Source organism: Ailuropoda melanoleuca, chromosome X (genome assembly GCF_002007445.2).
Source record: "Ailuropoda melanoleuca isolate Jingjing chromosome X, ASM200744v2, whole genome shotgun sequence".
In the NCBI taxonomy this organism is placed as follows: domain Eukaryota; kingdom Metazoa; phylum Chordata; class Mammalia; order Carnivora; family Ursidae; genus Ailuropoda; species Ailuropoda melanoleuca.
Genome location: NC_048238.1, coordinates 84,524,762 through 84,548,416, shown reverse-complemented (window position 1 = coordinate 84,548,416; position 23,655 = coordinate 84,524,762). Strand labels below are relative to the sequence as shown.

Here is a 23,655-nt window from a genome sequence, read left to right as displayed (position 1 = left end):
ATAAATGAGTCACGGGGATGAAAAGTACAGCATAGGGGATATAGTCAATAATATGGTAATAACTTTGTATGGTGACAGATGGTAACTAGACTTACCGTGGGGAGCATTGTGTAATGTCTAGAATTGTCAAATCACTACGCTGTACACCTGAAACTAATACAATATTGTATGTCAGCTATACTTCAATGTAAAATGGAAACTGTTTAAAGTGTGAGACAGTTGCTAAATTGGGTGAGATGCAGGACAACAGGTGTAAACTAAGACTGTCCCAGACAAAAGGAGAATGCATGGTCATCCTGGTTACGCTACTTCTCACCAGATTATCATTTCTTAAATCGGGTCCTCTTTAGTAACTGCACATGGTCTTAACCAATGTCCCAGAGTAATGACATCATGATCATGATGATGATGAACTTTTGACTTAGTTGATTACACTACCCTTAAAATGTCTTTCTCTCTCATGGCTTCTGGAGAGTTTCATCAGAATTCTGATGTTCCTCTTTGTCTACCCAAGCTCTAAATGTTAGAGGGCTTCAGGGCTCAAACCTGGGCCTGCCTCTCTTCTCTAGCTGCACTCTCTCCCTAGGGGGTCTTCATCTGGGTCCATGGCTTTAAAAGCCAGTTCTGTGCTGATGGCTCCTGAATCTCTATCTGCAGCTTGGGCTTTCCCCTTAGACCCGGACTCATAGCCTCACTTGCCTATTCAACATATCCGCTTGGATGTTTTAGAGTCATTTCAAAATTGAAACGTCTAGAAAGGAACCGTTGCCTGGATTTGAATCTCGGCTCTGAAATTTACCAGCTATGTATTATTGGTTGCTTTGATGTGACTCAATTTCCTTATCTCTAAAATGGGAATATTAAACCCCCGGGGACGTTGTAGAGTTGTGTTAGTCAATGTAAAGCTTAGAACAATATTTGGGACGTATTAAACATTCCACTCAGTAAAATGTTGGCTATTATCTCTATCCCCTGTTTGCTTTTTCATAAAGCAATAAAACTTGAAATTATTTTGTCTGTTTACTTGATTCTCACTAGTCTCCCCTACTAGAATGTAAACTCGAGGAAAGAGACAATATTTGTCTTATTCATCACCATATCCTCAGTCCCCACCATACTTAGTGCCTGGCTCATAATAGGTGCTCAATAAATATTTGCTGGAATGAATGAATGAATGAGTGAGTGAGTGAATGAAATAACTGCATGACCCAGCTTAAAAGTCCAGAAGCAGAATGTTCTGTCTCTCCTTCTTTCTATGTGTTTATTTGGGAAATAACAGGGAGCAATGTTGGGAGTAGTTGTGCTGTACAGGGTTGGGGGATAGTTTGTGTATAAATTACCTAATGCAAGTAACCACCAGCCATACAGACTTTTCTACTACAAGACTTCTCAATGTGTTTTGTGCCATGCACCTCTTTAAGAATTTGATGACGTTTATGAACCCTGACATAGAATAATGTTTTAGATGCATAAAATTATATATATATATATATATATTTACAAAGGAAACAAATTATATCAAAATACAATTATTAAAATATTTAATAATATGTGATGTAATAATATATGTGCTTCTCTCTTAACACATTAAATAGCAAGATCTAGAGTTGTAAAAAGTAACAACATTGTGATAGAAAACACAGCCACGGTTTCTGCTGGTGACTAAGTCATAGGTATTGCTAAATTTACTGTGAGTTGTTGCCTATATCCATGGTTTAAGGAAATCCTCAATTTCAGTAAAACACTGGCTCGGATAAAGATGTTCTTTTTTCCCATCCCAGTTCATGAGCCCCTCTGAACTCCATCTACGGACTCTAGGTTAAGGACTCCTGGCTTAGAGTCAGGGAGCTCAGGACACTGACTAGGAGAAAACCTAGTATACCTATATTTATTTCTGTAACTTAGGATCCCATTCAGATTGTCCTTTCCTTACCACATCTCCTTGGTATGTGTTACTACGTTGTTGGTTTACCACCGCCCCCAGTGTGGTAGACACAGAGAATATACCATTCTGATCACCATTCGAGGAAGGACCTACTGCCTTCAGGTCGTGAGGTCACGCTCTTCCTGGGACAGGCCACATCCCGTGACTGAAAGAGAGGGAACGAAGGCCTGTTGTGGGATACTCTGATGGGCAAGATCTGTTCCAGATCAGCCTGTGAAGTCGGCCAAGGCTTTTTTTAGACTGGCATCCCTGTTAAACTTCTCCCTCTGCCCAATCCCGCCTTCCACCCATTTCTTTCACCAATACTGATCTCTAAACATCTTGCCCCCCAAATTCCACCTCAGCATCTGCCTCTGGAAAACCCAATCTGTCACACCCCCCTTCCTGCCCTTACAGCAACTACAGCCTAAGTCCCCAAAGGCTGGGGCAACACTTCAGTGCAAACTGGGATGCTCGCCTCGACCTCCACGCCAGGTGACCCAACCTAGCTTGCCCGCCCTGGGCTTCCCCAAGATGTGCTCCTTTGCCATGCAGATTATTCTGAGCTGAAAACGAGACCCAAAAGCCTCAAGAAGAAGCGCTGACCTCCCTGTGTAACTGCCTGAAAGGGTTGGGATAGGGGAGCTGCTCCAGGGAGAGAGCGACCACCACAGATAACGACAGTATATTGTGAATTAGGGACAGCAGACAGAAAAGAATTCAGAAAAGTCCGTTTGGTAAGATTTCTCTCTGTGAAATTTGAGCCCCCCACCCCCCCAGAATAGAGGCCAGATGATCCCTCTTTCTGTTCCTCCTCTGCTGACCCTGATTCACTCAGGACCCTGTGAGGGAGCTGAGGCTCTGAGAAAAGAAGGGGCTTACTTCTGCTCCCGCAGCTGAGGGGCAAGAGTTTGAGTTCAAGCCTAGGCCAGTCTGACTCCTTAGCCTGTTTCCTGACGCTGGTATGTGTTACCTCTACTGGGCAGTGATGTCTTGTCTTTTCTCTTTTCTTTTCTTTTCTTTTCTTTTCTTTTCTTTTCTTTTCTTTTCTTCTTTCCTTTTCTTTTCTTTTCCTTTCTTTCTTCCTTTCTTTCTTTCCTTTCTTTCTTTCTTTCTCTTTCTTTCTTTGTTTTTCTTTCTTCCTTTTCTTTCCTTCCTCCCTTTCTTTCTTTCTTTTTCTTTTTTAAGATTTTATTTATTCGAGAGAGAGAGGGAGTGCACCAGCAGGGGGAGGGGGAGAGCCAGAAGCAAGCTCCCTGCGAAGCCTCCCCGTCGAGCCGGGAGCCTGATGCGAGGCTCAACCCCATTAAGACCTGAGCCGGGGGCACCTGGGTGGCACAGCGGTTAAGCGTCTGCCTTCAGCTCAGGGCGTGATCCTGGCGTTCTGGGATCGAGCCCCATATCAGGCTCCTTTGCTATGAGCCTGCTTCTTCCTCTCCCACTCCCCCTGCTCCCTCTCTCGCTGGCTGTCTCTATCTCTGTTGAATAAATAAATAAAATCTTAAAAAAAAAAAAAAGACCTGAGTCAAAGGCAGACGCTTAACCGACTGAGCCACCCAGGTGCCCCTGGGCAGTGATGTTTCTTTTCTGTTTTTCTTTTTAAGATTTTATTTATTTATTTGAGAGAGAGTGAGGAGCGGTGGGATGGGAGGGGCAGAGGGAGAAGGAGAAGCAGACTCCCCGCTGAACAAGATCCTAGGATCAGCACCTGAGCTGAAGGCACGCGCTTAACTGAGCCACCCAGGCGCCCCTCTTTTCTGTTCTTGAGGACCGATGGCATTGTGTTTTCTTAGGTGTCACAACCATAGTAAATAAAGTACTAATGAAATGTCCTCATTTAGGAAAAACTTTGCAGATGAAACCATGCATCTATATTTACAGAAATTTAAGGCTTTAAAATAAGTAACAGTTAACTCCCCAAGAAAAGGCAGTAGATAATGATTTTTCTCACTGCTCAGTGACATAGATAAAATATATTTTTGTATTTTATCAGTTCCTTAATTTTGATTACCATTTATTACTTCTCTGAATGTGTTCCTTTTTAAAAGCTCTGTTGAGGTATTATTGACATTCAATACACTGCACATATTTAAAGTGTACAGTTTGATGAGTTTTGACATATGTATATGCGTCACACACTTGGGGTGTCTCTTCATGTCTAAGTTGGCTAGAGCCAACCCAAGAGAGCGCTAGGCTTTGGCGCTGGTTCTTGAGCTTGTAAAGGACACCAGGTGAGTAAGTACGCCGGGTAAAGACTTCAAAGCAACTACCGCTATTGAACTCAGAAGCACCAACTTGAGACATAAAGGACAGCACTTTATTGGTCTTTCCTCCAAGAGGCCGTAATTAACCGGTAAGGATTGCATTTCACTCTTGGCGCCAAAGCCAAGAATAAAACAGCATCACGCGGCAAAAACAAACTGCATTTAGAAGCTAGGCCTCCAGGGGGAGAAAGCTCCTGGAGAAATGCCTAGAAAGAGGCAAAGCCTCCGGAGTCACTAGCTCAAAGTACAACAGTCGCTTCGCCGAGCAAGGTCTCCTTGACCGCTGGCAGCGAGCACAGCCTCCCACGGCTACAGCCGGCCCTCCAAAGGTACCCAAAGCAGGAGACACAAAAGGCCAATGTCTCGTCCGGATCGATGCGCGGCTGTTCCCGAAACGCTGACCCACACGTGCAAAGGCGGGCCGACCGGCCCACACCCCCCTCCTTCCATCCCACTGTCGCTCCGGCCTGCCCGGTCTGCCCGGTGGAGGAGCCGAAAGATAGGTGAAACCGACGCGGGGGGTGAAACCGACGCTCCCCGCGCCCGTAACAATACCAAGGAGGGCTGGGGAGGGGGGGCAAAGCTCACCACCTCTGGTTTAGTTTCGTTTTATTAAAAACTTCACGTGACTGCCCGACTCTTGACTCAGCGATTTCTCCAAACAGCCTCCTTTAATTTATTGGTTTGTCATCACCGCCTTCACCTTTTCTTGTACAGTCCTACCCACCAATTTCGAACATTGAAGCGGAATTCGCCCATTGGATACAACAAATAAATTAGCTGTTTGATTCATTTAGCCAATTCATTTCAAGCTCGCAAAATGAGAAGATAGGGGTTTTAAATAATCGCCTAAGTGATTCCCCACGGAAGCAACTGCCACGCGTTTTCTTAAAAGGATCACCAGCTTTTCTGTGGGTTTTTTTTTTCTCACTATTTTACCTTCGTTCTGGATTATTATAGATCCATTCTTAAGTAAACGAGAGAATTAGATAAAGACTTAATAAACAGTTGTCCCGGAACTTCTTCTCCCTCCCCCAGAGATACACCCCCAAAACGATTCAGATAAGTTTTGGGCAAATTAAAATTTTAGAATACAGAGCTTGCTTGGTTTTTGTTTTTAAACGTTTATTTTAATCTTTTTTTATTGTTTTATTTTGTTTTAAGTTTATTTATTTATTTTAGTCACCTCTACACCCAGTGTGGGTCTCGACTAGAACTCGCAACCTGGACATCAAGAGTAGCATGCTTCTCAGGGCGCCTGGGTGGCACAGCGGTTAAGCGTCTGCCTTCGGCTCAGGGTGTGATCCCTGTGTTATGGGATCGAGCCCCACGTCAGGCTCCTCTGCTATGAGCCTGCTTCTTCCTCTCCCACTCCCACTTGTGTTCCCTCTCTCACTGGCTGTCTCTATCTCTGTCAAATAAATAAATAAAATCTTTAAAAAAAAAAAGCATCCGACTCTCAATTTCGACTCAGGTCATGGTCTCAGGGCTGTGAGATCGCGCCCCACATCGGGCTCCATGCTGAGTGTGGAGACTGCTTAAGATTCTCTCTCTACCCCTCCCTCAACCCCTCCCCACCTCTTTCTCCCTCTCAAAAAAAAAAAAAGTTCTCTCTGGTAATAGCTCTCTTCCAGGTACAGGCATCTCATCTCAATTCATTTAAGCGGTGAAGGGGGAGGTAAAAAGCTTTTCCTGGGTTTGCTGGGTTTTAATTGCCTTCAGCTCAAGCCATTCCACACACCCACGTGACACACTTTGGGGTACTGTATCCTGCTCCCCTTCCTAAGTTTTCGAGGTCTCATTTATTGGGTTTACGTAAGGTGAAACACGCCTGAACTTTTGCTTAAGTTTGGCAGTTGTTTGAGGTTTTCCTACCAATGTGTGTTGGACAACCCCCAGAACTATTGTTCTAACCAACTTCTGTGTTTTTCCCAAAGCGCTTCAGTATATCTGTAAGCACCTAGATCAATGGAAGAAGTGGTTTAACTCACTTAATTCCTGTCCACTGAGTAGAGGAGAGAGATGTGGAGAGAATGGGCAACCACTAGAACAGCAGTCAGTGCCGAGGAGGGGAGACCGGGCGGAGCACAGGCGGACATGCACCCCCAAGTGTTAACAGCCCAGCAGGTCAGAGTGAGGTCCAACCTGTGTGCCGTACCGGGCAGGCCAACTGTGAGCCACACAATGTCTTACTCTTTTACAGCTCTACCCCAGGATCTGGCCCAGCTTGAGCAGAGAGAAGAGTATAAATTCATGCATTCGACAGTACTTAGTGAGTATCTATGTTCCAGGAATTGTTCTTGGCACTTAGGCTATCTCAGGGAAGGTAGAAGACTCGGATTCCTGCGCTTGGTGTCCTTGGCGTTTTAGTGGGGGAAGACAGACCCTAAACAATAAGCATAATAATAAAGAAATTACATTTTATGTTAGGAGGAGACAAGTGCTGAGAAAAAATGGGCAAGAAAAGGGAGTTTGAAAGTGTGTGCATGTGCGTTTGTGTGTGTGTGTGTGTGTGTGTATTAACTAGGGTCGTCAGGGTAGGCTTCATTAAGAAAGTGGCGGGTAAGCAAAGACTTGGAGGAAACGAGAGAGTTCATCATCCGGATATCTGAGGAAAGAATGTTCTGGAGAAAACAGCCAGGGTAAAGCCCTGGAGTGGGATTGATTGTACCCAAACAGCAAAACAGCTAACACACAGGGAGCGGGGCAAAGTTTATTGCTTACATGAGTAAATGGCTAGATACCCGATTACAGGGCAAGGTGTTGGCAAGGAGGAAAACAACCCCAACCACACGGTGGATTGAAGGTCTGAGGGATTGAGCAGCTGCTGAGTTGGAACGAAGTTACCAGACAGAGGTTCTGGGTAGGCTTCCTGGGATTGAGTTTGAGTAGTGGAAGGTGTGGGGAGGGCGGACAGGGCACATGAAATGGAGCCATGGCCTCAAACTGCCCCCACAATCACTGCCAAGACCTGCAGGTTTCTAGAAGGCTAGATGAGAAACCTGTCTGGAGACCATCGAAAACCAGCATTCATTCTGCTTCTGGGACTTTTTTTTTTTTTAAGATTTTATTTATTTATTTGACAGAGAGAGAGAGACAGCCAGCGAGAGAGGGAACACAAGCAGGGGGAGTGGGAGAGGAAGAAGCAGACTTCCAGCGGAGGAGCCTGACTNAGAGGGAACACAAGCAGGGGGAGTGGGAGAGGAAGAAGCAGACTTCCAGCGGAGGAGCCTGACTTGGGGCTCAATCCCATAACGCTGGGATCACGCCCTGAGCCGAAGGCAGACGCTTAACGACTGTGCCACCCAGGTGCCCCTGCTTCTGGTACTTTTTAAGTGGCAAGGGAAGCAACTAAACTGACCTAAACCCTAAACAACAAAGTACATTTTCCACCGAAATCTTATAAATGCCAACTTCAGGGGCAGAATACTCAGGGACCCACCTCACCTTCCCTAAAACCTGCGAGTCTTTCCTACAGAAGTTGTTTTAGTCGTTTTCCATTGGCTGCTTTGACAGTTCACCACAAACCTTGGCGGCTTCAAACCACACATATTTATGATCTTACAGTTCTAGAGGCCAGAAGTCCTAAAATCAAAGTGTCAGCAGGAAACACATTCCCCCTGGAGGCTCTGGGGAGAATCTTTTCCCCTGCCTCTTCTACATTATACAGGCTTTCCCGCCTTCCTTATCTTGGGGCCCCATTCCTTTCATGGTATCAGAGTCTTTTGTATTTTCATTTATTGTAAATTCCCTCCTCTAACAACTTCTGAGGCACAAGGAATTTCAGAAAGCTGCGGGATGCAAGTTGATAGAGTGCTTAGAGGTCATCTGATCTAACTTTTCTGCCGGTGCTGAAACTCATTCTACATTTTTCTGGACGAATGCTCATTCGGCTTCTCTTTTAAACACTGGGGGTTAGTACTTGTTAAGGTCTTACTCTTTGAAAGTCTTCCTACTGACCTGAATCCTGGCTCCTTGTAACTCCAAACGAACCTTCCATTCTCTCTTCAGAGCTCCAGAGAACAGTCTTTCTTTTGCCCGTGTTTGCCCTGTAGGTATTTGAAGACCACTTCCCCGGCTAAGATTTCTGTTGTCCAGCCTGAGCATGTGCCCATGGGGAGATTTTCTGGTTCCTCTTCACTCTGGTCTCTCTCTTCTGGACGCTCTCTAGTTCAGTGCCCTGAAACTGTGGTACCCAGAACTGAATATATGACCCTGGGGCAGACTTCACCAGGATAACACCTTCTTTGACTTGAGCTTTCTTTCTTTTAAAGATTATTTATTTGAGAGGGAGAGTGAGAGAGCATGAGCTGAGCGTGGAGTCCGGCTCTTTGCTTGATCCCAGGACCCTGAGATCACGACCTGAGCCGAAATCAACGGCTGGATGCTCAACCGACTGAGCCACCCAGGAGCTCCTTCCCCTATCTGATTTATAACAGCTAGTTTTTTCTGTTAATTCTGTTAAAAGTGTGTTTTTATTTTTTTAAAGATTTTTATTTGTTTGAGAGAGAGCGAGAGCGCACAAGCAGGCAGAGGGGCAGGGGATGAGGGAGAAACAGACTCCCCCGCTGAGCAGGGAGCCCGACGTGGGACTCGATCCCAGGACCTTGGAATCATGACCTGAGCTGAAGGCAGACGCTTCACAGACTGAGCCACCCAGGCGCCCCCAAAGTGTATTTTTAAGCAAATAAAAAATGCCCCACAGAACTTTCTGGTTATAAAATGTAGCCCACAGACCACATACAAATGACTCACCTGGCTATTTTCTAAAAATGCAGGCCCTTGGGCCCAACTCAGATTCCCAGTAGCGAGGCTCAGGAATCATCACCTGACATTAAACCACAGGTCAGTCTTATGGACGCTAGAGTTTCAGCACCCCACTTTAGGACTTCCACAGCGGTGGGTTTCAACTCTTAACACCTCTCGTGACCAGACCATACCTCCTATTAAGTCAGACTCTCTGGTATCTGTAGGTTTAAAAAATGTTCCCCAGGTGATTCTAATGTGCAGCCATTACTGAGAAACACTGATTTCTATGTTCTCCAGTATAGATTTGATGGTCAAATAATCTTTAACAACTTGTCAAATCTCAAGAAATCCCTTTGAGCTCATAAAATGGCGCCTGTTTACTTTAGACCTTGAGTTACTTGTCTGAGAGTAAAAATGAACTTATTGTTAGGAGAGAAACGAGATGCCTCTTATTTGGCACTAAAAACGTCAATCGTAATTGCCATCATTTTTATTCCAACAAGGAAGGTTGATGACTACCGTATACGCAGCACAGCGTTACGTACTGCCGGCAGTGCTGGGGGTAAATCAGCTACTACAAGGCATGTTCCTCAAGGAACTTAGTCTAGCTGGAGAGTCCAAATGAACCCGGGAGAACCTAGAGTGAAAAGTCATACAAAACCCCATCATAATGAAATATTGAACTATAAGGACACATGGTAAACACTAGTTCAGAATCCCAACAGAGAAAGAGGTTGGTGAGGTCTGCAGGTAGGGTTTGAGGTGCATCTTAGAAACATTTCAAGAGTTGAACTGATGGGGGGGGCGCCTGGGTGGCACAGTCGTTAAGCGTCTGCCTTCGGCTCAGGGCGTGATCCCAGCGTTATGGGATCGAGCCCCACGTCAGGCTCCTCCGCTGGGAGCCTGCCTCTTCCTCTCCCACTCCCCCTGCTTGTGTTCCCTCTCTCGCTGGCTGTCTCTCTCTCTCTGTAAAATAAATAAATAAAATCTTAAAAAAAAAAAAGAAGAGTTGAACCGATGGTGAAACAGCTTCCTGGATGAAGGATACTAGTTCAGATGACTTCAAGTCAGGCAATAAAGTTCCCCAAGTAAGAGTGACTTAAGTTTAAATGAACATGCATTATCCCACTCAATAAGAAGTTGGGGGGTGGGCAGTCCTGGAAGGGATTGTGTAGCAACTCAGCTATATTAAAAATATTTTTGTCTTTTTTGCTCTGACATCCTCAGTACAATGATGATGTTTTCCCTAGTGGTTCCAAGATGGCTGCCACAGCACCAAACATTGCATCCTGACTCTAGTATACCAAGCCATAGGTGGATGTAGGCCTTTCTCACATTTGTCTCTTTTTCAGAGAGGAAAAATCTCTTTCGGAGCTCCCTTGGGGTCTTCCTCCTGTCTCATTAGTCACCTTTATATCCATCACTAGCAAAGGCTTGCATGGCTGGCTTAGAGCAGTTGTGATTCATCTCTTGGAGCTGAACACATTGTCACCTGTAACATAATCAAGGTTGTGTCACTAAGGAAGTAGGGGGAATGACTCTTCGGTAGGAAACAAGCCATGCCTGCCACAGACCTAATGAGCATTTGTACTAAATGACTGAAAACTTATAATAAGTCATTATAGCGATTCAAACTGACAAAGACGTTCACGTTATTTAAACTTTCTGCTCTTCAGTTTCCTCATCGGTAAAACAGAGATACCAGTGCCTGCTGTGTAGAGTTGTCACAAGAACTTCATGCGATAGTACATGGAAAAGGCTTCCCCGGTCCCTGGCACATAGGCTGTGCTAGCTATTATTCCTTTTTGGGTGTCACCAGCTTAGAGATGATTCTAGAGGACGGCCATGGATATGTTTTTTGAGTGTTCTCATTTGAGCTTCTATTTTTAGAACAAAATCCACCAGAGTCTTTCCTCATAAGGCAGGCCTATCTTGGACACTGAGAAAGAACCTAGGATTTTAGTCTAGTACAGCTGAAAGGGAACATGGCAATTTTCTCATCCCGTGTTTCTTATAATTTTTTAGCCACAGAGCCACGAAAACTTATGCTCCAAAACAAAGAAAACTGGAGCCATTGTCTTCCTTACTCGCTCTGAGATACCTCCCCTGAACCCCAGGATGCCATGGAACACACTTTGAGAAACACTGACGGGGGTTCAAACACTTAGACGGTAAAGTGTGATTAAGTGGCCAAAGAGATGGTGTGACCTAAAGAGGCCACAGAGTGAGTAGTGGCCAAACTGGGATCAGAAACCGGCTTTCCTGTTTTGTATGCTGAGGAGAGTGAGCGAATGTGTGGTGGGAGCAGGGGGCTAGATGGGGCATTACAGTCAAACCTCTGCGAGGCCCTGCGAAGCCCATCATTGAGGTTTTATCTGAAGGGTTGCTGTCTTCACCCTGCTTTACAGGTCTTCAGGTAGACGTGTCTATGCCTGGGAGCCACGCTGGCTCGAAGAAACCACTGTGTCTGGGGAGAAAGGATGGAGAGAGGCAGAAAGAAAAGCATGGAATCGAAGTGATGCGTACTTGTTTTTCTCAACTTCTGTTAAATCCCTAATGAAGTGGTTGGCCCATGGGCTGTCCTTCCTTAAAGCCCATTGTAAAGCCAGCAAGTGCTTAGGTGAACAGTCAGCTGGGAAAGGGAATAAAGAACATCTGGAAGAGGGAAGTTGCTAGGAAACTCCCACAGTTCAGTTCCGAAGAGTGCTAAGGTCTCCACCTGATCAATGCTGTACCAGCTCTAAACAGCGCCCTCGGTGTTTTCCCGGCCTCTCCCACTGACGGGAAGCTTGATGAGTGGGGCTTTTTAGAGCCCAGGGTTTGAGCTAACCAAGAATAGAGCACTAGACAAGAAGTACAGAGGTGAGAGTTCTAATCCCTTTTTGGCTGCCCACTTGGGCAAGTCAGTTGAGCTCCCTGGGCAAAATGAAGAGGTTGAAGCGGATGAGGGCTCTTCTGATTTGAACATGTCCATCATTTCAAATCAACGGCCTGCAACGAAGGGCTGCCATCTTGTGCCAAAGAGCTGGCTGCCGCCTTCTCAGTTATACCTGCAGAGTCAGGTTATCGTCATCATGAATACTGTCACCAGGTGGGGTTAAGGATTTCTGAATGGGAACCCCTACTGCAAAGGAAGGGAAATGGGACGTTATTTCCTAAGCAATACATCATTTCAGTCTGTGGGTCGTACTGTCCTGGGGGTCACTCTCCTGCATAATCTGTTGTGTTGAAAGAGAATGTGAGGATCAAAGGGGAGGTGTAAATAAGGCCAGCACACGTGTGTGTGTGTGTGTGTGTGTGAGAGAGAGAGAGAGAGAGAGGAAAGACACTCAGAAAGAGAAAGAGACCAAGAGACGAGGAGAAAGTGGTAGAGGTGGAAGGCAGACATTTGTCAACGGTCAGCTGGTTGGTCTAGTGGAAAGAAGGCATATAGCCACTTTCCCTGATGTGACTCAGATGGAAAAAACTGGGAAAATATTCTGCTGGGGAGACCATTCCTCCAGCTCAGCACTTAGGTCATATAGTCTCCCAAAGCCGGAACCTATTCTTACATCTGTCATTCATTCATTAATGCAATATGCATTCACTGAGCACTTACTATGAGAAGAGATCGGTTAAAAAAATGGCCATGTCCTTTGCCCTAAGGAAGCTCACAGGCAACTCTGGGGTCTGGGCCAGTGAATAGACAATTACAGTGTGGTGAGTGCCATGATGAGGGAAGTCCAGGATATTGGGGGGAGCACGTTGGTGAAACCCCCCTAATTCAGCCTTGGCTGGTTAAAGAAGGTTTCTTTGGAGAAAGTCATGTCACCTGGAGAAGCAGAAGCCAGCCTGCTGTTGGAGGAGGTGGGAAGAGAAGGAACGTTCTAGGCAGAAGGAGGACTACGGGCTTTTACATTTTGTTTCTTTGTGCTTAGTAGTGTTTTACTGGAAATATATTACATTTAGATAAAAGGAATTTTAGAATTTGAAGGATGGCAATGGCCCTCCCTTAATCAGTGAACACCAATGAGAACTTCCTTAGGTCTGTGACATGCTGGCAGGCAGGGAAGGGAACACTATAAACCACTACTGATCGCGGTATTGGAAATATTTGTTAATTCCTTTCTGTATGTGAACGTTTTCCACGTACCTCACTTAATCCTTGCAATAATCCTACGTGATAGATACTACAGTTATCACTTCCATTTTACGGAGGAGGAAACTGAGGCCCAGATGTCACACAGTCAGGAAGTGGAAGACGTGGGAATCAAACAGAGGCAGTCCCAGGCCAGCGGTCTGGCTCTTCCCTGCCAGGCTCTGCTGCTCCTCTCTGAGAGAGTCAAGCAGTACACACGGGACACCGACTAGCGTTTCCACTTCGCCCTCTTCTAAGAAGCAACTGCTTGCCGCCAGCTGACTACGCTCCTGTCTCCTCCAGGTTGGGGTCGGCGGGGGCGGGGGTGCGGGGGGGAGACAGCCCAGAGTCTTCCTTTGGGCATGGGGAGGGCTATCAGATACAAGAAGCATGGTGATCTTCTGAAGGTCTCATGAGAATCTGAGAGCTGAATGGGTTCCAAAAACCCATTTCAGCATCACAACTGCTGGACCGCACTTTGCTCTGGCCATGCTAGCAGTGTTTATCTTGTGCTAAGTTTCCAAGTTTCAAAGGAGCGACTTCGGTCTAAACGGTTTGTTAAAACTCCCTTGGAGTGACGTTGTTCTGCAATGCAATTCCCAAGTGAACCACAAGGTGATGCTGCAGACAAATCTAGGATCTGTTGGAAAGGAGAGGTTTCAAGCGTATTTGTACTTTTATGAATTCTGATACAGCTACACGATTAAATATTAAGCAGCCATTTGAAAGGATGAGGTAAAGCTATATGGCTTTTAAGAAATATCTTCAAGATATGCCACTGAGAAAAACAAGCAGTAAGCAATGTGTACAGCATCCTCATATTTGTCTAATTAAAAAAGAATATAAATACCTATGCAGGTACCCGCATAATTTTTTCCCGAGAGTATTCAAAAATAGTGTTAACAGTTATTACTCTGAGGAGTGGAATTGGGGTTTAAGGGAGGGGAAAGGATGTTTCCTCTTGATTTTATCCCTTTTTAAATTATTTGACGTTTTAAATGATTGGCATTCATTAATTTAAAATCATTATTGCAAAAGCAATCCAATTGCTGTAAAAATTTAAATACTTCAGAAGTCAATCAAAGTCCCTTCTGCCCCCCCCCCCCGCCAACCTCTTAATTCCACTCCCCTGAGGACAGGTAGCCACGGATGTGAGTTTGGGACCTCACTATTCGGAGTATGGATCATCTGGGAAGCTGCTAGAAAAGCGGCTTCTTGTGCCTCACCCCGCACCCGCTCAAACCCAGTAATCTGTGTTTTAAAAAGTTCTTTAGTTATTTTGATGTGGGCTCCAACCATTTCGTTTTAGCAGGTGAAACCATATCTTCTGGGGGGTGGTCGAGAAGAACCCCGCTAGAGAAAACTAAGAACTCAAAACAGCAGGTCTCCATTCACCCAGAGAGCTCAAGCTCAAAGGTTGGCAGCCCCTTCAGGCCACTGTGACCTCTCTGTTGGGGTCGAGTGAGGACCATATTGTCAGAGTTTGGAGGCATGATCCAGAAAAGCGGATATGCTGGAGTGGAAACAGAAAAGGGAGTGGAGGAGACCCTTACAGGAGGAGTAGGGAAAGGAAAGACCGCAGAGCAGGAGTGCAAATACACCAACCAGAGGACCGCAGTTAGACGACACTGACGCCTCAGGACGGCTCGTTCATGAATCTCATAAACATTTTTTTCCAGGAAAACGTTTCTTTTTATTTAAAAAAATGTTTTTAAAGATTGTATTTATTTGAGAGAGACAGAGATAGCGAGAGAGAGCGCGAGCGGGGAGAGAGGGAGCAGCAGACTTCCTGCTGAGCAGGGAGCCCAGGCCATGGGACTCGATCCCAGGACCCTAGGATCATGACCTGAGCCGAAAGCAGATGCTCAACCAACTGAGCCACCCAGGCACCCCAAAACTTTTCTTTTTAAATTCAAGTACAGTTGACACGCAATTTACATTGGTTTCTGGTGTACAACATAGCGATTGGACAAATCTGTATGTTATGCTACATTCACCATGAGCGTGGCTACCGTCTGTCACTGTACAACATGATTACAATACCATCGGCTGTACCCCCTATGTTTCATAAACATTTATCACTTTCCCACTCTAAATCTCTGTATCTTTATGTCCATATCCTCCCTCTGACCCACACATTTCATTGTCTACCATTTACCAAATCTGGAAGAGCCATTATTTCTCACGCTATTCAGAGTGTTCACATTTCGGGATGTGTTTGCCAGCGATTTCCTGCTCCCTGGCCAAAAAGTCCTGAGCTCTCAAAGCTGCTCAAAAGAGTCAGTCATGGGGCGCCTGGCTGCCTCAGTCAGTGGAGCGTGCGACTCTTGATCTCCGAGTTGTGGGTTCGAGCCCCACGTTGGATGTAAAGATTACTTAAAAATAAAATCTTTTTTTTTTTTGAAGAGTCATAAAAACGGGCACCTAGCTGGCTCAGTCGAGATTGCGGCTCTTGATTTCAGGGTTGTGAGTTTGAGCCCCACATTGGATGTAAAGATTGCTTAAATGAATACATAAATAAAAACTTTTAAAAAAAGAGTCATACACCACCTATGGGGGTAGACGGTGGGGAAGGGGTGTGCTGAGGATTTCTGCACACTGGGGAGGCAGGCGGTGTGGTAGGAGAGGAAGTGCACATAAAACCACTCTGGTTGCAGCAGTAGCAACAATCAAGACACCGGATGTGAAGCTCAGAGGGGAGGGGATCTCACAGAGTTTCTCAAACATGGATGCTGGTCCCACATACAGCTCTGCCTCCAATACAGAAGAGCTCGGGCTAAGCTCCTTCAACTGGGCTGGGGTCATGGGACACTGCTTACAAAAGGGAGTGGTTCTCAGTGTTTCTGAGTGGTGGTGAGTATGGAAGCTCAGACCAAACGAAGATTTGAGAATGTTGAATCTATTCATTCTAACAACACACCCACCATTTACTTAACCGCTTCAAAAACATTGTTCGGTCTCTTGAAGTTCCTGTCCCAGTCAGGGAACTAGTGTTTGTTTTTGGTCAGGGGAAAAGGTTGTGAGGGAGAGATTTAGCTTATAAGGCTGTTTGTATCTCACTGTCTTCCATGTTTTTATTTGATGATAGCTGTGGAAAGTTAAGGGCAACCATTTATTAAACTGAACATTTGACTAATTGTGACACTGTTTCCTAATATTTTCAATAAATGAACATTTATTCTTATCGAATCTTAGCTGGGATCACCTTAGAGGTCAACTCTGGCCCATTAACATCGTCTTGGGGAGTTCTGAGAAAATTACAATGCCCAGGCCGCACTCAATACCAACTGAATCAGGATCTCAAGGGCTGGGGGCAACGTTAGGTTTAAGGTCCCACAAGTTATTCCAATGCAGCCAGGATTGAGAAACTGCTCTTGTCTCACTTTTATTTTATGGATAAAAATACAGAAGTTAAACAGATGAAGGGACTTGCGCTCACTTTAGCAGCACAAAAGAGATGAAGTGATTTGCCCAAGGTCACACTGCCAGTAAATGGTATTTCACCCCTAACTTTTCTGATGGCCCATCCAATGTTCTTTCCACTATGCTCTTTCGTGTCTTCTTCTAGAATGTAGGGTTTCACTGAACATTATAGTTAGGTGATTTACAGTTCAGGGAGAAGGGACAGAGTCCATCAGTGAGGCTGGGTGGGGAAACTTGTAAGGACTTAATCAACGATTCTCCAGGACATGGCTCCTTTCAAGTCGTATTGGTGGGAGGACAGTCAAATGAACTTCTTTTGCTAAAAGCATTGCCTAATACTGTAGTGTCCATTAGTTCCTCATTGAGCAAGTCAGCTGCTCATGACTCAGTTGCACCCATGAAGAAGACAGTCATGAGTAAGTGTTCTCACTTTCAGGAATTAATCATATTAAAGCAAATGACAGGATACATCAAAGACTCTTAATATTTGAGCAGAGATGGGTGTTAGGGTGAGGACTCACAGGTCCCACCTGAGAACTGGTAAAGGTTATAACCCTCCTCCCCCTGAAAAATACACATACATAAATGTGGCAAGTAATTTCTGGAGCTTCACAGACCATCCCCTCCATCCTCCCCCACCCCAGGCAAGTTCATCCATTGACACCAGATTAACATCTCCTGGACTAAATGCTTTTGAAGCTCTATTTTTTAGTGTTTCTCAAAGTGTAGTCCAAGAACCACAGAAATCACAGAATCACCTGGGGTGTTTGTTCAAAAAGCAGATTCCAAGGGCAGCCATAGACATACTGTTTCAGAATCTCTGCGAATGAGGCATAGGAGTCTGTATGATATTAAAACTCTCTAGATGATTCTTTCGGACACTAACATTTGAGAATGAGTGCTTTATCCCAACTTGAGATTTTTTATAGTTTTTGAATATTTTCATTTGTTGACTATTTAAGGTTTCATCTGTTCAATTGTCATGTATACCAAATAGTATGTTTAGTATGAACTCATTAAAGAATATTCGCATGGGGATATGCATAGGAAAAACAACTGGAAGCATAGATAGATAACCATCTCTCTCTCTGGGTAATGGGAAGATGGATTATCTTTATTTTTTCCCCTTATCCTTCTATTCTATTTCTCTCTTTCCTATTTTCTTTCTTTCTGTATTTAAATTAGATTCTTCTTCTTTCTGAGTTCAATTCCCCCATCTGAAAAACAGGGTATTGTAACTAGGAGAACTTCAAGGCCATGTCTCGCTCTGGTGGTCTGCGACACCACATTACCCCGTAGCTCCCTTATCCATTTAATCACACGAACTGCAGGGGTAAAAACAGTGTTCGTAGAATAACTACGTATTATTTTTATACATATTACGTTGTGATGCTTAGCAAGCTTTTCATTTTTATTTTTTTATACAATTCCTTTTTTTCCCAAGATTTTATTTATTTATTTGAGAGAGAGAGCAGGAGAGCACAGGCGGGGGGGGGGCGGCAGAGGGAAAGAGAGAGGGAGAAGCAGGCCCCCCGCTGAGCAGGGAGCCAGGATGTGGGGCTTGATCCCAAGACCCTGGGATCAGGACCTAAACCGAGGGCAGTCGCTTAACCGCCTGAGCCACCCAGGCGTCCGTTAGCAACCTTTTTAATTGAACAAAATTATTCTCTTCCTCCTCAAGGAGTTGGAACTGAAATGAACTCTGCTACCTACACCCCAAAAAGTTAATCCTCTCTCTTAAACCTTAGAAAAAGCCGTCCGCACATACCTTTTGGGCGCAGAAGAACGATCGTGAACCAAAAAGCCAGGGCGTGGTCGCCCCTCCCACCGGCTCCTACATCACCACCCCTCTCGCTGCTTTCAAGCGCGGAGATTGGCTAAAAGCAAGAAAGAGCCCCGCCCCCTAGTCTTATGACCCGCGCTGAAGCGCCGAGTCCTGGCGTTTGCAGCGCTGTGGTCGGTAGTCAGCGGTGCTCTTGCCCCGGTTCTAGCAAGTCTTTTCCCTGCTGTTGCTGCTGTCGTTGCCGCCGCCACCTCCACCCCCGCCAGCCGGCGCCGCCTCCTGCTTTGCGGAATCATGGTGTGCTTCCGCCTCTCCCCGGTTCCGGGCTCCGGGCTCGTTCTGCTCTGCCTTGTCCTGGGTGAGTTGTCGGGCCCTCCTGCTCTGTCCCTCAGCCTGGGCCCGGGGAGCCCAGTTCAAAGGCCACAACCTGAAAGACTGGTCCGGGGGAAGCTGGGGGCGGGGTGAGAGGCTGAGCGGCTGCCACTGGGCGGCGGCGCTTGGCCCGGGGAGGCGAGCCGTGACCTAGAGAAGGCCTGACCGAGGGATGGCGGGGAAGAAGGGCCCGTGAGAGTGAGAAGGGGCAAGGAAGGGGGGGTAGGTGGGGGAGAGTGAGGAGTGGAGCCGATCTGGGTAGGAAGAGTAACTTGGGGAAGATACTGAGGAGTGAGTGTAGGAGGGACGTACGTGCGATTCTGGGGTGGCAGAGACAATTCGGAGAGTCCTGGTTTCTTAGGATCAGGGAAGAGTTTTGAAGATGGTGGAAAACTGTGGGATGAGAGCGAAAATTAGGGGGGAGAGACTGTGGCCTGCGTGAAGAAGCTTGGGGGAGGGGTGGGGGTACGAGTAGAGTCAGGGGGACAGTGAGAGGGCTGGGGGCGGTTTGTGGGTGGGAGTTCGATGCCGTGGAGGAAGGGTAAGTAAAGAGATGAGGAATGATGCTGGGTTTGAGTTTGGTAGTTGGAGTTTTGAGGGGTAGGGACCTAAGGTGGCCCGGGGCAATTTCCAAGCGAGAAAACTCGGACCTAACCTCTGGAGACTAAAGGGATGAAGGGAACTTTAGTGGGGAGTGAAGATCTGACTTGGAGGCGTTGAGGATGTCGGTTTCGATCAGTTTTGCTATTTCCATCCAGATCCTGATTAAAACAACAACTTAAAAAAGCCTTAAAAGTCTCCAGGTATTTCGGTTGGGAGGGCCTCCCAGATGTGAGGTTTTGGGGGTGGTGTATCTGAGTCGGGTATACTGCCTCTCTGCCTTCAGAAGCTCGTTTTCTTCTCGGTGGCACAACTGGCCTTACTTCATTTTTGGAGGAAAAAGATAGGTAACTTGCCAAAGACTGGGTCGTAAGCAAGTCAAAAGAATGACTGGATGAATGTTGGCTGATGGTATTATATCCCCTCCCCCAAAGATCACTAGTGCCCCGAGGGCTGTAATGCCTGAAAGGTGACCTTTGACCAGAATGTCTTTTCCTGACCTGATTGAGCCTGTACTTGCTGCTCTCCACCGACTTGCTGTTTGTGACCAAATAAACAGAAGGAACAGACCCAGATGGGAGTGGAGAGGAGATATATTAGGGGTCCGAGAAGGCAGTGGGAGCTGCACATTCCCTAATTCACATTTCAGTAGAGTAAAATCAGCACCCTAAAATAGTGGATTCTCGAACAGGGGACATTTGGCAATGTCTGGAGACATTTTTGGTTGTCGCAACAGGGGATTGCGTTTGGCATCTAGTGGGGAGAGGCCAGGGATGCTGCTAAATGTCCTGCCGTGCACAGTATAGTGCCCCCCCAAAGGCCTAGCACCCCAGAAAGTCAGTGGTGCCAAAGTTGAGCAGTCTTGCTCCAGAGTGATAGCGTTGGAAGGGTTCTTGGTGATCTCATCTGGTGATTCTGAATCAAGGATCTTTTTGAGGGGGTGCCTGTCAGATTAAAAACTCATTTCTAAAATAATACTAACAAGTTGTCTTTTTCACTCACACTCTCACCAGTTTACAGTGGAGTTTTCCAGAGGCTTCATAATGTGTGGTGACATCACCACTCTGATGGCTCTGATGTTTTCTTCCATTCACTTCTCATTTTTCATTTCAAACATGGCAAATGCCAGGAGATAGAACGCACGTAAACCAAAGCTCTTTGAAGTCCCCAGTGGATAAGAGTTAAGAGGTCCTGAGACCAAATGTTTCAGACTCCCCGATCCAGTGCAGCTGTCCACATAGGGCAGGAGACGCCTCCATAGCCCTTCTGAAAGGGGGCCATGGAGACTTCGCTCAAACACAGTTCGAAGTCACACTGCTGTGAAGCACTTACTAAGGGGCCAGTGACCCTAAGAGAGGATTGTTTACAACGAAAAGCACCTTATCAGTGACTAGAACACATCTGACCGAGGCATCTGTTAATCAGTAGTTCACTGCCAATTGAATCGGCGCAAACACAACATGGTTATTGTTTAGAGGAAGTGAAAAAAAATAATAGTTGTCCTACTTGTTGGCTTTTGTGTCATTAGATTTTTTTGGTTTCTTTTTTTTTTTAATGAAAGCTTTTTTGTTTTGTTTTTACAAAAGCAGTGCTTGCTCATTGCAGAAAATAAACAGGCAAAAAGAAGCACATAAAAGAACCCATCAGCTCATCTCCTAGTTTGCCATGTATTGATCGGGACTAACTAGAGTCATCTTGGAAGCTTTCCAAGATCGATTTCCTCCACTTCCAGGTTTAGAAGGGATTTGGAGGAGTAAAAGTTCACAATGTACCTAGAATAGATTTTTCAGAAGATACCAGGATGAACTAGAAATCATCTCTTCGATACAGCTGCTTTCGCTGGCAGCTGCTGGTTCAGTGTGGGGCTCAGACTCCTTCCCTGTGGCTTTCTCTCTCAAAACTGGAGCCCGTCTTGTGTTGCTTGGTGGGTTTTGCATACATCACAATGGATACCAAGAATGGGTTAAGAACTCAGTAAATATTTGTAAAGTACCTGTTGCGGATCTTGTGCTCTTCTTGGGTACTGTTGGAAGGGGGATCTGTCCTGAATTTATAGTCTCATTAGCTTGAGTGTTTAAGCTGTGCCAGTTTCACTTTGTAACTTTATCCCAGCTTCACGGAAACTTTTTAAAAATAGCTGCTTTAGAGCAAGTATAGAGAAGAGTTCTTAGCGGTTATGTATTGGGCCTTTTCACGGAGATTAAGTTATGCTCTTTATTTGAATGAATTATAACTGACTAGAGGACTTTCTGAAGAAAAGCTATTATGCTTTTCTTTTGCATTATAAAGGGAGTAGTGGCTGAAAATCATTTCCTAGCATCATTGTCTTAAGTGTTTTTTCTTCGTGACATCATAGATTTCAGAATTCTTCTGTGGTTATTGATTTTTACAACTAGTTTGACTTCTGGTTTTTATAGGGTTGGTGCTTTTCTGGGTGGGAAAAACCTTCTGTAAATACCCTGAGTATGTGCTTCACTGGTAGGAGGCCCTCCCTCCCACAGATGGTCATCTATCCGTTGCCCGGTGAGCAGAGACCTGAATGTTGCAGGGAGGCCAGCCAGGTGACCATCTGGAGGAATAGGAGTAAATCTTGTTCCCAAACTCTTAGGTTATTATGCTAGCCTATTTTCCACTCTTTTTAAAAATCCCATTGCCAGTCAAGTCTCCCCTATGGCATTAGTCTCTGAGAGCAAAGACTGCCTTATGCACCGTTATTTCCATTGCCTACTAGCACCTGGTACATGGTTAGCCCTCAGTAGATTTTTGTTGAGGGTATTCATTGGTGGGCACTGGGGATATGACTAAATTAGGCCAACTTGGTCTCCTTTTTCTTCTGTAAACCTTAAATTATGTTTTGCAGGAAGTGTTTTTTGTGTCTTTGGATTGAGAACTTAACGATCACTGCTAAGCAGTGCAGATAATTATAAACCAATTTACTGATGTATAATCCCGTATCATAATGCACCCCTTCAGATACACCTCCATAGTAGGCAAGGCTAACATGGAGAACTGGGAAGTCCTTGGTGGGAAGGAGAATAAGGTTTTCACAAAGAACCAGTCTCTCCTTTTGGAGGTGATCTGAAAGAGAGGAAGCAAGCAGGAGATCTCTCTGTAACCTTAACCACGTTTCCTTAAACTGATAACTTTGCTTTCAAGGTTCTGCTAAAATTATTTTTAGCTATCATACAGATACTTGAAAGGACAGGCTTATTATTTGTCCATTAGTCACTGGTTCTCACATCTGATAGGATTATAGATACTCAAATATTTCCCAGGAGTGCAGCTTGCTTCTATATCCTTGAGTGAAATTTGCCTTCGACAATTATTTCATAGCAATTATTTCATAGCACCGTAGCTGACTTAAGTGGTCCTTGGTGCAGGAAGCCTGCTCTTCTCCTGTAGTGACAAAAGCATTCCGATCATAATTTCATATTAAAGTGATCAGAGATCGCCTCAGGTCCAAAAGTGTACTTTATAAGTACTTGTTGGTATCGTGCTGTGCATTGCAAAAGAATTCTGGAGGTCTGCCAAACACCACTCACTCAACAATAAGCATTTTCCATTAGTTGAATGGTGTTGAATCTTACTTCCTTACCCACTGTCTGATCTTAAAAGTAAATTATTTTGTAGCTTAAAATCATTTCATTACTTTTCTTTTTAAAAGCGATTTACCAGAAATCGAGAATATCGGCAACTGAACGGGTTGTACCTATATTAGGAAGCATAAATGAGGACTTGTAAATGAGGAACAGTTAATCTGATTTATTAAACCTATTAACAGCAAAGAAAGAATAAATAGGTACTGTATGCCTATGTTGTGCTTGTTTTTTTTTTTTGTTTGTTTTTTTTTTTTTGGAAGACCCTTTGCCCAACATCATTCTGAACCGACGAGTTTTGAGTTCAGGAGTTCATAACTTAATATGATGAGAGTAAACCTAGAACTAAAATTTGGGAAGGATCCCTTTAGGTGCTTTATTTACTAGAAGGGAAGCTTGTAAGCTGGAGTATCCAACTTGCTTGGCAAAGTTCTCTTAGCTCTGAAGGGCTTGCATACTTTCAAAGAAACTGTTCAAGAAATACTCCAATTCCTAGCAAGGATAACTTGCCTAGAGTCTCACAGCTAGTAAATTGGACTGACTTGGCTTGAATTCCAGCTTTTCAGTGCCAGGGATGGGGCTTTTAATCGCCTCATTATATTGCCTCTTAGATCATTGTTTTTTATTGGTTTTGTTTTACCACTACTATTATGTTCCCACCCCACCCCCCTTTTGTTTGCAAATGCATATTTTTCAACTACACTTCCGGATCAGATAGACTTGTAAAAACCTGGTCACTTTTTGCGGCATTTCATGCTTGGCGAAATAAGTTGTGAGTTCTGAAAGAACCTCTAAATGAACTTTTTGGAAATAAGATTGAGAGGATA

The 23,655-nt window shown here is 45.1% G+C and overlaps 1 protein-coding gene across 2 annotated transcripts in view; it reads left to right on the top strand.

Moving 5' to 3' along the window:
* Positions 1-18,401: 18,401 nt before the first annotated feature.
* Positions 18,402-23,655, top strand: part of LAMP2 (lysosomal associated membrane protein 2) — a 33,546-nt gene continuing 28,292 nt past the window's right edge. For both annotated transcript variants that reach the window (XM_002922544.4, XM_011229098.3), the window contains exon 1: positions 18,402-18,618. In XM_002922544.4, coding sequence (XP_002922590.1) covers positions 18,555-18,618 — 64 coding nt within the window. In that variant the 5' untranslated portion in view covers positions 18,402-18,554. The remainder of the gene's footprint in view (positions 18,619-23,655) is intronic.